At 52.8% G+C, this 14,294-nt stretch overlaps 4 protein-coding genes across 4 annotated transcripts; 3 read left to right on the top strand and 1 right to left on the bottom strand.

The window, feature by feature from the left end:
* Nucleotides 1–2,771: 2,771 nt before the first annotated feature.
* On the top strand, nt 2,772–5,619 carry SCP_1200980 (hypothetical protein; the record flags this gene model as incomplete). Its single annotated transcript, XM_027762985.1, has 4 exons — nt 2,772–2,971; nt 3,189–3,335; nt 3,523–5,185; nt 5,242–5,619. The coding sequence occupies 4 exons, from the start codon at nt 2,772–2,774 to the stop codon at nt 5,617–5,619; spliced, it is 2,388 nt and encodes a 795-aa protein (XP_027618786.1).
* A 3,783-nt stretch (nt 5,620–9,402) lies between these two features.
* On the top strand, nt 9,403–10,888 carry SCP_1200970 (DUF647-domain-containing protein; the record flags this gene model as incomplete). The annotated part of the gene is made up of 5 exons (XM_027762984.1): nt 9,403–9,443; nt 9,530–9,852; nt 9,906–9,940; nt 10,003–10,470; nt 10,529–10,888. The coding sequence occupies 5 exons, from the start codon at nt 9,403–9,405 to the stop codon at nt 10,886–10,888; spliced, it is 1,227 nt and encodes a 408-aa protein (XP_027618785.1).
* Nucleotides 10,889–12,226: 1,338 nt separating this feature from the next.
* Nucleotides 12,227–12,376, bottom strand: SCP_1200960 (hypothetical protein; the record flags this gene model as incomplete). Its single annotated transcript, XM_027762983.1, has 1 exon — nt 12,227–12,376. The coding sequence occupies one exon, from the start codon at nt 12,374–12,376 to the stop codon at nt 12,227–12,229; it is 150 nt and encodes a 49-aa protein (XP_027618784.1).
* Nucleotides 12,377–13,368: 992 nt separating this feature from the next.
* On the top strand, nt 13,369–14,128 carry SCP_1200950 (carbonic anhydrase; the record flags this gene model as incomplete). The annotated part of the gene is made up of 5 exons (XM_027762982.1): nt 13,369–13,471; nt 13,531–13,555; nt 13,605–13,670; nt 13,735–14,032; nt 14,111–14,128. 5 exons carry the CDS (start codon nt 13,369–13,371, stop codon nt 14,126–14,128), a joined length of 510 nt encoding a protein of 169 aa, XP_027618783.1.
* Nucleotides 14,129–14,294: the final 166 nt, after the last annotated feature.

The following is a 14,294-nucleotide window of genomic DNA, read 5'->3' as shown; positions in this document are numbered from 1 at the left end:
AAATGCTAGCCACTACCCGTCGATAAAGGCTTCGCACGGTCTGCAAGGTGTATGGAACAAGGGCACAATCACACATTCCCCGCTCGATAGTACCCCTTTTTCCTACGAGATTTGGTGCCTATAACTGGCTGCATGGAACATCAGTGTATGTATCCGAGCTCTCGTCACCTCGAAATCCACATGCGGCGCTGTCGTTTCCGCCCATTATCTGCATCCCTAAGCAACATCCCTTCTGGACCATGCGTGAGGTCCTTTGCCACTGATTCAAATACCAGCCACATGACGGGCGCGTCCCGCGAGGCTCATGTGGACAAGCCATGTCACGACTCGTGCACGCGCCGATGACTTGCTTCGCATCTCATATCTCACACTGCATGGCAACGGAACTCTGAGGTAGACGTACAAGCGAATTAGGCACAGCTCAGCTTGAGCTGCCGAACTTCTAGCTTATCAACCTCGAAGCTGCCATGAACTGCGGCTTGAGCTCCCTGTCAGCATTGGCTGTGCGCCCGCAGAAGTTTGAATACCAGTCTTGGCGTTCGTCAATGTATGCGCATTATCCTGGAGCTCGGTGCACAATGCACGTCATTAGATTTCGAACAGCATCACCCAGAAGTTAAAGATGTGTAAGAGCGCTAAAGCAGGCCTGTGCAATACGATGTGACGCAATGATATGGACAATGTCGGTTCAGTACTTGTAATTTGAAGACTGTTCGGGGACGCACCAGTCAGCGTCAAAGGTGAGCTCCACGACGAGCGCCAAAGCGAAGGTTGTCCTGTGAACATTGTCGGTCTGTTACGGAAGAACTAAAGTAAGGTACCAACTTATTCCCCGATAAGTTTAACATGCGAACTGTAGCCCGGGAGTAAGAGTGAGGGCGAGTGCGTCAAGCACATAGTCCAGCTGTCGCATGACGACTGAAATTGACATTGTACGAGTTGTAACGTCGAAACACGTCCTCCAATATGGTGCGAAGAATGCGTCAATACATGAAGATTTCGAGGTAACATGTACAGTAGCTTTGACAGACGCACATTTTTTCAATCTGCAGACAAGAAGTGTGCATTCTCACTCGTCTGCCTTGAGCAACGATAGGTGAAAGTTCACGTTTGCATAGCACGCCAACAAAGAAGCCCAGGAACCAGAGAAAGTTTGAAAGATTTTTCAAGGATACAGTCCCGAGCCGTCGCACGGTCCGCGGACTACCCTTGACACCGTCCTAGCAGGCGCTCTAAACCCGGCGTTACTGGCTGAGATGCGGTGAAATGTTCACCGCTGAAACTGCATGCATAATGAATCGATGCCCCGAACATTGATGGCATCTACATGTGGGAGCCTCTACGGCCAAAACAGAAAAGCCTGAGCCGCACAAACAGAGCGATGATTCGTGGATGAGAGTCGAGGCGTTGGAAGGCCGGGCATAATTACAGAGAAACAGATACAATTTACCATCCGCTCCAATCAGCAGATAGAAGAAGAACGGGCATGATTACAGTGAAACAGATACACGGCACCATCCGCCCAATCAGCAGATAGAACAGTGTTCAGAACGAGGAACCGACTGGTGCCAGAGCGAGAAGACAGCTTCAAGAGATAGCGCACGAAGGGCGGACAAGGGCGAGCAAAGAACATAAGGCATATGTCAGGCGTCAAAAGATAAGGTGTTCGATGATATGGTATGTGCTGAGACGCGGAAGAGCAGGGAAGAGCAGGAACGAACGATGCCTTCTGCTGACGTGGTCCTGGAGATTGGGCGCTCTGAAGAGGGACACAATTGGATGTGTCGCTCGGTAAGAGGCATCTAGCCTTGTGAATGCATGTTGCGGTGGTGTGCGCACCATTTGATCGTTGGTCTCTTCGACCACAGTTTGGCCGAAGTCGACAAAAGCCACACCCACAAAGACGTGAATAACTTTGAAACACCCCGCGGCCATACGGTCGGTGTTACCGATTAGATACCGAAGGTGGGAAATTGCGGTTGACAACTTCGATGCTGCAAGCCACACTATGGACCTTGGCCAATTAATGTCATGTTCAGGAGTCCCGCGTCCGAGTCAAGCACCGCGAGCATCCGCGGCGGACGCTCGCCCTTTTGGTTCCTAGCTGTCTTCACCGACACAGAATAAAACGCAGTGTCGGAGAAGAGCTGCGACTAATTCGCACTGTTGGGGATGCGATGGAGTTAAAAATATGGCCTCTCTGGGTCGCACATGGAATCGATATCAGCACCTGAACAACCCGAGCGTCAGCTGAGTCGGGACGGAAGATCGGGGTCCTTGCAGGGCGCCCTGCCATATAAGTAGCTTACTCCCTAGTTTGGGAGGGTTTCAACCGTAATGGCGGCAGCCCTGAAGGACCCCGTGGGCCTAATATTATAGGTTGATTTGAATCTTTATTCTGAATCTAGGCCTCATTGAATGGGACCACCGGAGATGGACCATGCGCGCCGATCCGCCTCAGGTGGTCGTCTTGTCCCTCGGTTGCACTGACATAAATTCAGGCCCAACATACACCGATGTCTCTTCCCTTTCCCTCTTTTTCACCTCTCCATCTCGTCGAGGAACAGCGAGGCAGGCGCGACTCTTCCGAGACTCGTCTCAGCCTGGTTGATATCCTCGCCACTGATACCAGTCATTTCCGCAATTATTCGGACGACCAGACGACGTCCCTTACTCAAGTCTTTCGCCATATTACTTTCTTCATTTCATTTCATCGGTAACATCAACTACACACTCTGATTCCCCGAAGAGCCTGCGCGTACGGAACCAAAATGGCACGCGTTGCCGCTAGCAAGACTGCACCACAGCCAAATGCCGCTGCCCATAGCGTCGATCTACGAGCCCAAGATGTAAGACGTGGTGGGGCTGTTCTGGATTCTGCCCATGGAGCGGACTCGGACACCTCGACCCCGATCGAGACCCTGCCATCCAGCGCAGCAGCCTGCGCTCAAGACCAGGAGAAGTTCAGCAAGTCAGTTCTCTTCATCGTTTATCGTCTTTTCTCTTCTCCACTGTGCAGCAGGCTGCATCTTATGTTTTTGGAAATTTGTTCGTGTGATTTCCAAAAAAATTACAACCTGTTCTTCCGCTCGACGGATTCGCGAGAACTGCCATGGTAGTTCTGTCGCCTTGAACCCTATCCCCATCCAGTGTGTTGCGCTCAGTTACTGACAGCTTCCTTCCCACAGAGTGCAGACTCGCCCCAGGGGCGATGCATCGAGCCAACCTTCGCATATGGGCGACGCAATGCGCCTCCCCCACGGAAATAAACCGGCCGCGATCGCGATCGCGGCATTGACAGATGGGCCCGTTGCTGGCAATGATGACGAGTGCAGGTTGGTTATTCTTCTCTTGGCATGTACATGTGCCCTCCTGTGCACGCCTGTCTCTCATTTGTACCACCGTACTTCCAATTTCCCACCTTGCGGCGAAAGTACTATATTTTCTCAGTGCAGGTTATCCTGAAGAAGCTCACTTCAGATTTGCTTCCCCCTATGGTGCGAACGCTTATATTCTCTTCAGGATGCCCAAGCGTTCGCAGCAGCCAACATCCACTCTCCCATCAGACTCTCCGACGACGAGTACGGGGATGCCTAGTCCTGCTTCCGCACAACAGCCCGCGTCCCGCGCACACCACGGTGCAGGCATGTTGAAGCGTTTAACGACCAAACTGCGGTCCCCTACGCATGCCTCGGACGCTAGCGCGCCAAGCGCGGCGCACACCCGCAAATTGACGCCGCGCCTGCCATCGATGCCGAAGGCCCCCCGGCCAACCACCCTCACGAATTCATTTGTCTCGCCCGGGCAGCGGCAGGCGGCCCTGCGGGCGCGGGGTCTCATACCCGCAGTCCCTCACCCATACAAGGACGCACATGGGTACATGGTCCCGCTCAGCGAGCAAGAGCGCGAACTCGACCGGCGGCGTGCGGTGCTCGCGTCCGAGCCGCGCGAGCGCCACTCAGATTCAAGCGGGGACAGCGAGGAGGAGTCGGAGGCGAAGAAGATACGCGAGGCGTGGCTCGTGCGCAACCGCGTGCACGCTCAGGAGCGCGGGAGTCTCGATCACGGCTTCGCCTTCCCCTCTCGCGACAACTACAGGATCAATACCTCCGTGTCACCGTCGCGCGCGACGTTCGTCGGGATGCATGATACGCCACTTCTGACACCTAGCCGGGTGGAGTGTGAGGTCTACCCGGTCGACTCGATCCCCGAGGAGCTGCAAATGGTTGCGCATGCGCCTGCACTACTCGAGCAAGAGGATGCAGATAGAGAAAGACGCGGGGTTCCGGGTTCCGCCAACACGGGCAAGGAGCTCCCGGCCCCTCCTTCCTCCGTGAGTATCGCTCCCCAGTCCCCCGACATAGCTGTGCCAAGGCCCGCAGTTAGAGTACTCACACCACCCCGGAGCGTGTCTAGTGATATGACGCAGAAGGTCTCGCGCTGGCTGGATGAGTCGTCCAAGTCGCCGACGCCGATTTCTGTGTCGTCCTTCGGGTCATCGTCTGGAGCTGAGCAGACGTCGTCTATCAACGTGCATGCGACGAATACGCCCCGTGGAACGCCATTGAAGAGGAAGGACAAGCCGGCTCCGATTATCATTACAATGCCGTCTCAGCCTCCCAGCCCATCGTCTTCTGTAAAGTCGTGTTCGTCCCCTGCTCCAGCGATCACGCTGTCTATTTCTCGTTCCGATCCACTCCGTGCGCAAGATCCACACTCGCTTACACCACAGCCAACGTCCGCACGAGGTCGCTCAGCAACAGTGGCCCATCTTCCTAGCAGCGCAGCCCCACCACTATCGTCTCCAAGTTCAAGCTCAGGAAGCCAGAACCGGAGTAGGACGACGACCCTCCCGGCACTCTCGCCCACGCGTACTGTGTCGTCTTCCGGCGCTTCTGCCTCCGTCACGACACCCACAACCCTCTCTCATTCGTTGGAGAACCATCACCATTCGCGCACGAGGCCGTTCGATCTAGGCGTACAGCAACGATCAGGGGCGGAGAAAAAGTTCGATGCGACAGTGATCGTGGAGTCACCCATTGAAGATGACGGATCTGATTGCTTGCCAGACTTCGCAGCATCTTCGCACTTGTTGTCCCCCCAACATACCCTCGCGGCTGACAAGGAGAGGCGCAAGTCGATTACCTTGGAAATATTCGGCAAGAAGCCCCACGTGAACAACGACGTACGCTATTCGCACACTGTCAATTCAAATATGATGCTAACCGGTGGCTTCCGCAGATGGTGCCCCCACGAGCACCACGTCCGTCCAAGTCAATGCTCAGCCTGCGCAAATTGTCGTCGAAACTGCAATTCCGCCCAAAGCAGACCGTACCCATCTCCACTTCCACTCCAGACGTCAGCGCCTCCTCCAATAGTGCTCCGACTTCCTCTCTTCCACCTCAGACATCGTGTCCCCCCTCTGCATATGGGCGGAAAGACAGGAGCCGGACGGTAGGTGTGGGCCTGAGGCCGGCGCACCCCAAGGACATGCTCAGCCCACCGCGGCAGGCCCTCAGCCCGACGATGCACGATCGTGCGACCATGCTGCTGGAGGCGGGTCGCATTCAGGACGAGGAGAGCCGTCGCCTGAGTGAGATGGCCTTCTTGGACTACTGATAACATCGGTTCGCTCGCTGCTGAAAGGAACGTTGCGTGGACGACGCTGTCTGTGAACTTTGAAACTTTGTTCTTGCTAGTCTGTTTTCGCATTGCATTCAGAATCTGTTTCTCGTTCGGTATATTTCATCGAAATGATTTCAGCACGGCTATGTACATTCATGTAGCACTATCTTTTACGTTACTCCCACATTCTCCACTGTTTTCCCCCATGACGACACGTATTGTCATTCTCGTGATACTTATAAAATACTGACCCTAGTAATTGCAGAAACAGATTATACCCTCACTGCGCCGTTGTCAAACAGCGTGAGATGATGTTAGGGCACTGATATTGCAGTACGAAATGACTTGGTGCACATGAACCTCGCGGATTATACCGGAAGAGGATCGACTGTGATCCACTTTCGTATAATTAGAGTCAAACAACGGAGACTACTCGCGGATGTCCACGCCTGTCAAAGTCTCGTTGGGAACCCCAATTGGCATTTGAAAAAAATGACCCACATGCTACAGAAGAGAGGTGGGACCGGGGTTGGTAGCAACGGGTGGGATGTGTAGTGAGCGCTGCTGTCAGGACAAATAACATGCCTCCCGAAACGATGCAAGTTGGTCTTCTGCTTGCAGAATTGTAGGACTGGCGGTAGTCTTTGGAAGAGCGGGTCAAATCTAGTCAACACAATTACAGCCTGTGTTTCGAAGCAAGATAGACCCCAAGTTCCTGAGACAGAAAAGTATTTCGCCCAGGCCGAAAATGACACATGGATAGCAGAAAGTGGCAAAACATAATAGAGTTGAGACGAACCGTAAGTTCTCCGCAGAATTTACCAGCAATCTAGGGGGAAATGCCAGCAGGACATGTTCAAAAGATGCGAATCAGTCTACCAAGAGAATTCCAGCCTCAGCATACCAACAAAGCACGATCAAATAAAGTGAACACCGACGTGGGGTATATTTCCTAAACACGCTCGGTGTGACGCGCAGAACATACATTCTCCAGAGGCTTTTCATGAGCCTCTATCAAGCGTTAGGAAGTGACGTCACAATATATTCCAGCCGCGGAAGGTACACCTTCCCGTGCAGCGCAATCATCCATTCTCGAAATAATGGATCCCTAAGGATTCGAGCAGGGAACGAATACCGGGCAGCAGCAAGAGCAAAACCAAGTCCTGACGGCACAGCCTTAGAGCTTCCAGGCGTTTGGGAAGACATATCTGCTCTACATAATCCGCAGGGCTCTTCGGCTGAAGCCAGTCAACCAGCAAACGACGCTGATGGCGATGGTCCCAAGGTCTGCAACCAGTCAGACAGCCTATATAGCCTTCCAGCTCGCTGCATGCGACGTTGCACGAGTTTACAAACAACCACGGGAACTGTTCAGGACACAGTCTTTTTCGCGCCAGCAGTGCCAGTGCGAAATCTGACAGGCGCGATCGGGCACTGCCACGTGATTTTGATCACGTCACGCCGCGTCCCTGCGAGCGCGTCGCGGCACAGCAAGAGGTTGTGCGTGCAGCGGCCAAACGTGCTACAGTACGGTACCGCGCATTGAGCGAGGCTTCCAGAATGACCCATCGTGGGCTCCGAAACTGAAAGTTTAGCACTGAGTACGTACTGAGTATCCGTTGTATGGCATTGATTGACCTTCGAGCATGTAGACGCCTCGGACTCATGCTCTGCGTACGGTGTACATCCTGATTGGCGAGAACAAAGGCACAACAGGAGCCCATGATGCTTCACCAAGTCCTCCTGGGGCCGATTGTTTCATAGAAGTCCTGGCGCGAGCCGTCTCATGTTTCTTAGATAGTACCGACGCCAAGACAGCAGTTAGGAGAGCGGAACGCAAGGAGTAGTGAGTGTTTTGACAAAGGAGGGAGGCAATACGACGCGATTGGACGCGTGATTGGCCACGAAGCATGGACGATTTGCTGAAACTCAGACAGGTGACTCACCCACGAAAGTAAGTCCCTGCAATGCGAACAGTACTTTGATCAAGGGACATCCGGCGGGGGCCAGCATTGATATAGTCGGACAAAAAGACAATGATCCGCTATCCCTGCTTGCGATGCATAGGAATCGGGCTTGACAGGGGCTACCTCACTCACCTGCGTGGAGTGATTGAGTGTGTCCCTGTCCAGCCTGACGAACGGACCTGTTAACCGTACTAGCGAGAAAAGGTGAAAAAAAAAACTTCACGAGTCGGCAATTGCACTCATCTGGAGCTACCTGTATTCATCTCAGTTTAGATGTCTCACAAATCTGGCTAATCCGGATCGTTGGCACAACCCCCTACAGAATTGTTCTTCACTGGCCGTATCCGCATCGCCTCCTTGCCGCAGGCGTTATGCTTGCTGTACCCGCAAAGGCCGACTTCCACATCATGAACTGCGGTGTGGCGTACGGCACCAGCAGCCAATCGTCGAGCTCCGATAAAACCGTCGCGATTCCGTTCAGTGACTACAGCTGCAACGGATCCCGACGCTCGACAGCACCGGTGGGATCGAGGGGAGGCGCGGCAGGACAGATGGTTCTTTGTGCCGGGTCTGTGCGTGACAGATCCCAATTTCTATCCGAAGGACGACGGCAGCATCCCTTTCTGTATTGATGGAGCTCGGGACGGCAATGTTGTTGAGACTTGTCGGTCGCATGACACTGTCAATTGCACAGGGGCACTTTACGAGCAGATCTGTAAGGACGACTGGATCTGTTGTACGTACATTTGCAACTAGTGACGGTAAGCACTTCTCTTGTCCTCTATTAGCTCATTGTTGACCTTGAGCGGCAGATGGTCCGCCAAGTTCTCCGTGCAAGCTCCAGAAACGAGTTTCAAGGTTGTGATTGAGTCTTGTAACTGTGGGGGCATGGAATATCGGAAACGCATGTCGCGTCTAGTATTTCCTGGGACGTGGGCAGGCACAATCCGAAATCACAGGAAGGGAAATTAGGGAATCGATATAATATCATAGCAAAGGATACGACATCATGATTCAGACAGACTTTGACAGTGAGAGATTGTGACAAACGCGACGCGCGTCACAGTCCACGTGATTTGGCCAAGGTCATCTCGACCTCCGGCACAGCACATATTCTTAGGACAGACTGTCAGAACACCTTGTCTCCCTGCATACTCGGGCCACTCACGACACCAGCACGAAACCTTGTTTTCACTGAGGCTTTGTCTCTCGGTCTTTCCTGCAAGCTTCGTGTCACGATTTACAAAATTTCCCTTACTCGATCATTTTACTTCAAGTTTACCCGTCCCGATTAATTGCAGAGAGGTACAAAGTTCCGTTCGAGTTCTGGACAGGTATTAAAAAGGCGTTAGTGCTACTCAGTCGAGGTGTGAAGTTGATTCATGTACTAAGAAGCTTGACAGGCGTAGCGTCCTCCTCCTCACCCGCTAAATCGGAGAACGACTGCGAAAATTGCATCCCTGTTATTCCGCGGTGCATGCATCGTCGAGTCTTGACGCGACACCGAGCGCATTTGGTATCATCCAGATTTTATCACCCTACAGCGTCCCTCCGAGTCGTGGCATGTCACAGAAACCTCTCCAGCGAGTCGAAATCACATCTCGCCACCGACCGATCATATGCACCTGTGAACTCCGTCACCAAATCGCGTCCATTTGCTATAGAACGCGTAGGAGGAAGGGAGTGCCATGTCTCGTGGTCACCGGAGAACGGTGTTGTGAAGGAATGGCGTGAATTGCCGACAGCTCTAGAGGAGCAGAGCTCGTCTTCCGGATCGTTCACGGGATCGTTGACTTCGTGGATTCGCCAGATGTTCCTTCCCATCAACTACCCCCAGTCTGTGCATCGGTCGTGAGTCATCATGTCCACTTCGCTCTCCCCTCGCAACTCAACCGCGCCCGTGCGTCTGTCCGATTCCACTGTTGCGTGTTGTGCAGCTACCTCCCATTCCACGTCCTCCAATTTTTTGAGACGGTTTTTGGGACTGTCGTATCTGTACTATGCAATCAGGCGCTCCTCACTTCTGTCGGCGTCAGCGCAGAAGGCAGCGTATTTGGTGCCGTCGCCGTACAATGGATCATCAAAGACGGTGCTGGAGAAGTCGCGAAGCTCTTCTTCATCCGCAAGTTTGCGCCGTACTTTGACAGCCACCCGAAGACGTTCACACTCTTTGGAGAATGTATTGTTGCGGCGGGCAGTGGGCTCCAGATTGCCACATTGCTGGTCAATCCATCACCAGGGAATTTCTTGCTTTGTGCAGGCAGGTGTTCTGTTACATCTATCCGTCTTCGGTGGTGACGAATTTTCATATAGCGGGTGGAAATGTGTTCAAATTGATTGGTTACGCAGTTCGTCCCTCTTCCCTAGAGCCTCAAAGACGGCAGGCCGTGTGATTGACACTGGCCCTCAGATCTGGTTCACAACCCACATCAAATTTATGCGTTACTTCGCGCAATACGGTAACACTGGCGATGTTGCCGCCAAGGACGAGTCGCAGGCCTCGATCGCACAGCTGACTGGTTATGCAGCAGGTATCGGATTGCTGACGGTTTCGCACTCCGCACCATACCTATACTCCCTCTTTTTCCTCGTCGTTCCTGCGCACATCGTGATGACGACGTGCATGATGCGCGTGGCGACGTTCGAGTTGCTCACATTACCGAGGCTGGCCATCCTCACAAACCAGTTTACTCGCGACGAGAAGCCCATGGATCTTTTGTCTCTGAATCAAATAGAAGAGATGCGTGGGACAGGTCTCTTCGGCGAGTTCTACAAGACAAAAGAGCAAAAGTATCTATTCCTTGCACCAAGAGTTGCGGATGTAATCAAAGACGAAGCTGACGGTGCGAGATGGGTAGTCTGCACTGATGTATTTATGGTCAGTGTGCTTTAATTATTCTGGTCAGCCTGTTCGTTAACGATGATCGTCATTGCAGGACGAGAAATATCTTTTATATCCCTCACCGGCGCCCCGCACCGGTTCCATATGCGTATTTTACCACCCAGACGCAACATCGGACGACATGATGCGATCCGTGCTGCATGCCGCTCGCCTACGTCGCACGCTGCTGTCCGACGACTCTTCTGCCTCGCGCACACCAGCACCCGACTCGTGCCTCGATGCTTTGCACGTCGCGTTATCGGATTCGGCGGCATGGACAAGACGAAACTTCGGCTCCTTCAAACAAACGTTGGAAGCGAAGGGATGGCGCACGGATGAGATGGGATTCGCCGACCACGGACACAGGGTTCTGTGGGGACCCGAGACGGAGAGGGGTGTCGGAGATGATCCTTAGCATGCGGCGCGATCACCTTCGTTAACTTCTTACTCCCTTCCCGGATGGATGGTCGGACCTCGACCATGCGCCAGGCCTCCAGGCATCACCATGCGTGGGGCAACGCTCATAATCCAGTGCTTCGAGATGTGGAGATTTCATGCTAATAGAGGTGGACGCATGCGCCGACATATATGTCGTGGGACATTCATTGCGCGGAGCTCACCGTCATTACGTTAATTTTCTGCGGTATAATCGTCGGCCACCCCCATTGATATTTCTAGAGTATTCACGCTCATATAGACGCATCTAATGAAAACCCCTACTCACGTCGCTGATGGATGTCACACCCAATCACCATTGCCATGCGACTCCTGGAAATAGAAGGTGTCCTGCCGCAATTGGCTCACAGCTAAAACGTGCGCCGACCTGCAGTCAGTAATGCCCGGTTGGTTTTCAACATCAACTTGAACGTTTCTTGTTCGCATTTCCAAGCTCAACTTCGTCCAGGTCTGTTCACAGCTCTGAGAACTTGTAAACGGAATGCGTTTGCGGTATGTGCTCTACGTGTCCGCATGCTGCTACAGGGCATCGCCGCTGCCCGTGCAGCTACCTTCTAAAGGATCATTCGCAATCGCGGTTCTTCGTCGTAGCGGCTTGTCACACAGCTTCTTTGCACGCGGCAAGGTACATTGTGAGCAACCAGATTCAGGAAGGGAGGTAGGTATATACCAGAGGCATCAGGGCTCCGAGAGGAAGACGATCTGGGAATTTTTAACAGCGAACAAGTCCTCGATCAAATGAAATCGTTTGTTGCCTTCGGAGTACGTCTGCGTAATGCCCCATCTTTGTATGTCGACGGTACTGATAATTTCGACAGCTTCCCCATATCGCGCTTGTTGTACGACGGGAGGACGATCCTGCGGTCAGATATGTCAAGTTTGTGAAAGATGGAGGGTGATTGTGCAATGCCTCTATGGATTTGCTACCCCAGCTCACCACGTTATATGCCCTTCCGCGTCTGTCCGATTAATGGGGGGGACGATCATATCGATGCCCAGTGCGGGAGGCTAGCTCACTTCGCTCAAGGACCCCGATTCATATCTATCGCTGGTTGCACAGCAGTTGTTGGAAGCCGTTGGCTTCATGCATGGCTACGGTATGGCGCACTTGGACCTGAAGCCGCCGAACACCATCAACCCGTTCGACCACAGAAGGCCTACCATCATTGACTTCAGCTTGTCCGTTCGCGTGAGTGGTCCGTACCGTATGTTCGAAGGTTTTGTCCGGACAAAAGGGTGCATTAGTACTCCGGAGGTCAGTACAGGGCCATTTAGCCCAATCTGCGCAGACCTGTGGTCATGCGGCAAAGTCATTCAGGAACTTTGCAGCCGTTGTGAACTCTGCGGTTGCTTGAGATCGGCGACCGACCTTTGGATGTAGTGCCAGGTAAGAGGCCGATGATGGCGCAGGTCCTTCGGTGACACGAGAGCGCAAATTGAAGGGCATGTCAGGTGAGTGCACTCACTATGTGCCTTCAAGTTCATCTGTTCTTGCAGTGCTGAATTTGTCGCCTGTAGAGACCTTCCTACGCTGGCCTGGCGGTGGAGAACAGGACGCATGCGCTGACATAGTCATTGGACGTTCATAGCATGCACCATCATCGCGATCGATGTTTTCTGTCGTTTACAGTCCTCGAGGTCGCCGCTCTTATCGATATCTGTAGAGTATTCACGTTTAGACAGACATAAGCCCTACTCACGTACTTACTCTGTTAACATCTATCCCTGAGTTCATCTTGAAATTGGAAGGTGTCCTGCAGGCCGTGCGCAACTCGCTTGCGGCAAATTTTGTCAGAAGACCGAGTCGCCTAGCGTCTGGGGTCCGGCGTTGACGTCTCTTGCTCTCAATTCCAGTAAGTAGGTTCGACTTCACCTAGGCCTGTGCACAGCTAGAATCTTCAAGGCTCAGGATACCCATGCCTCTTCTGTGGCGGCGGCTTTACAATGGCGGTTTCAATCATTTGAGATCCACACACTCTTTGCTGTATCGCCCTCCTGGTATCATCAGTGAACTGCCGCTGGCGACTCAGAAGAAATTTGCGGCGATGAACATAACATTTGATACGAATAATGTTTGTTTCTTTGCGCCACAGTTTCAGCTTGCTTCTTTCCCGTAGTTGCCGCCGATAAAGGAACGAGTGCTCCCAAAAGTCTCGTCGCACAACAGATACTCGACGCCTACTTGGCAGCAGTACGCCTGTTTGCTCCTATCATGCACAGTGGGCTGCGGTGACGTCTACGCTCTGAGCTCCCTTCCTATTGGATGTATCCCGTGAGCGATCATCTGCCGTTATCTTTGTAACGCCATCTGTCGTCATATAACTCACCCTCTATCGTGGATCCTTAAAAATTGACGCCTTGCCGCTGTAGAAAAACCCCTCGTCGCAGGCAGGGGCATCTAATTTGGACCCCCACTGGTGCCCGGCGAGAAACTCAAACATGTCTGCACACCTCGATTTTGAAAAAGCAAACGAGAAATACGTCGCTGGATTCGGCGACAGGGCACATTTGCCCATCCACCCAGGCAAGAAACTTGCAGTCGGTATGTATATATAGACACCAATTTGTCTCTCGTTCCCTGATGAATTCTATGATTTAAAGTTACTTGTATGGATGCTCGCCTGAAGTGAGTTGGCTTCTTTGGTGGGATCTGCGGGACCTGACCCTGTCGGTAGTGTCTTCGGACACCTTGGCATCAAGGAAGGAGAGGCTCATATTATCCGCAATGCTGGTGGCGCCGCGTGCGTGCTCTATCCATGATCTTCGAGCCGTGGACACCTGATTTTCATTTTGATTCTTCTCCAGCAAAGATGCTCTGCGTAGTATCATCATATCACAGCGCTTGCTGGGCACTCGCGAGATCGCTGTGTTCCATCACACCGCGTGTGGCATGCTCACGTTCTCTACCCCCCAGCTGCGCACCCTTGTCAAAGAATCTGACCCGACCAACGTTGCGCTCAATGCAGTCGATGATGTCGATTTTTTGGAGTTCGGTGATCTGGAGAAGAGCGTCAGGGAGGACGTGACGTTCCTCCGAGAGAACCCCCTTGTCTTGCCCGAGACGAAGATAACAGGGTGGGTGTACGAAGTCGAAACTGGCAAGGTGTGTCTGATATGTTACCTGTCCATATATGATATTTCCCATCCGGATCAAGGCCCTGACATATGTGTGGTGGAACAGGTGAGACAGATTGTCTAACCGGAGCTGGATTCTGCGTCGCGGTGGTAGCGCGTTGGCACGGAACTGAATGACAGACATTGTTGCAGCCCCATACTCCCCAGATCATTATTGATTTTATCACCACATATCGCTGCTTGTAGAGATGGCGAGGTTAATGTTTCGGGAATACGCCGGTCAACTGTAC

Source organism: Sparassis crispa (assembly GCF_003851025.1).
Source record: "Sparassis crispa DNA, contig_000010F, whole genome shotgun sequence".
NCBI classification, from domain to species: Eukaryota; Fungi; Basidiomycota; class Agaricomycetes; order Polyporales; family Sparassidaceae; genus Sparassis; species Sparassis crispa.
The sequence above is the reverse complement of the archived record's forward strand: the minus strand, read 5'-3'. Positions and strand labels throughout refer to the sequence as shown.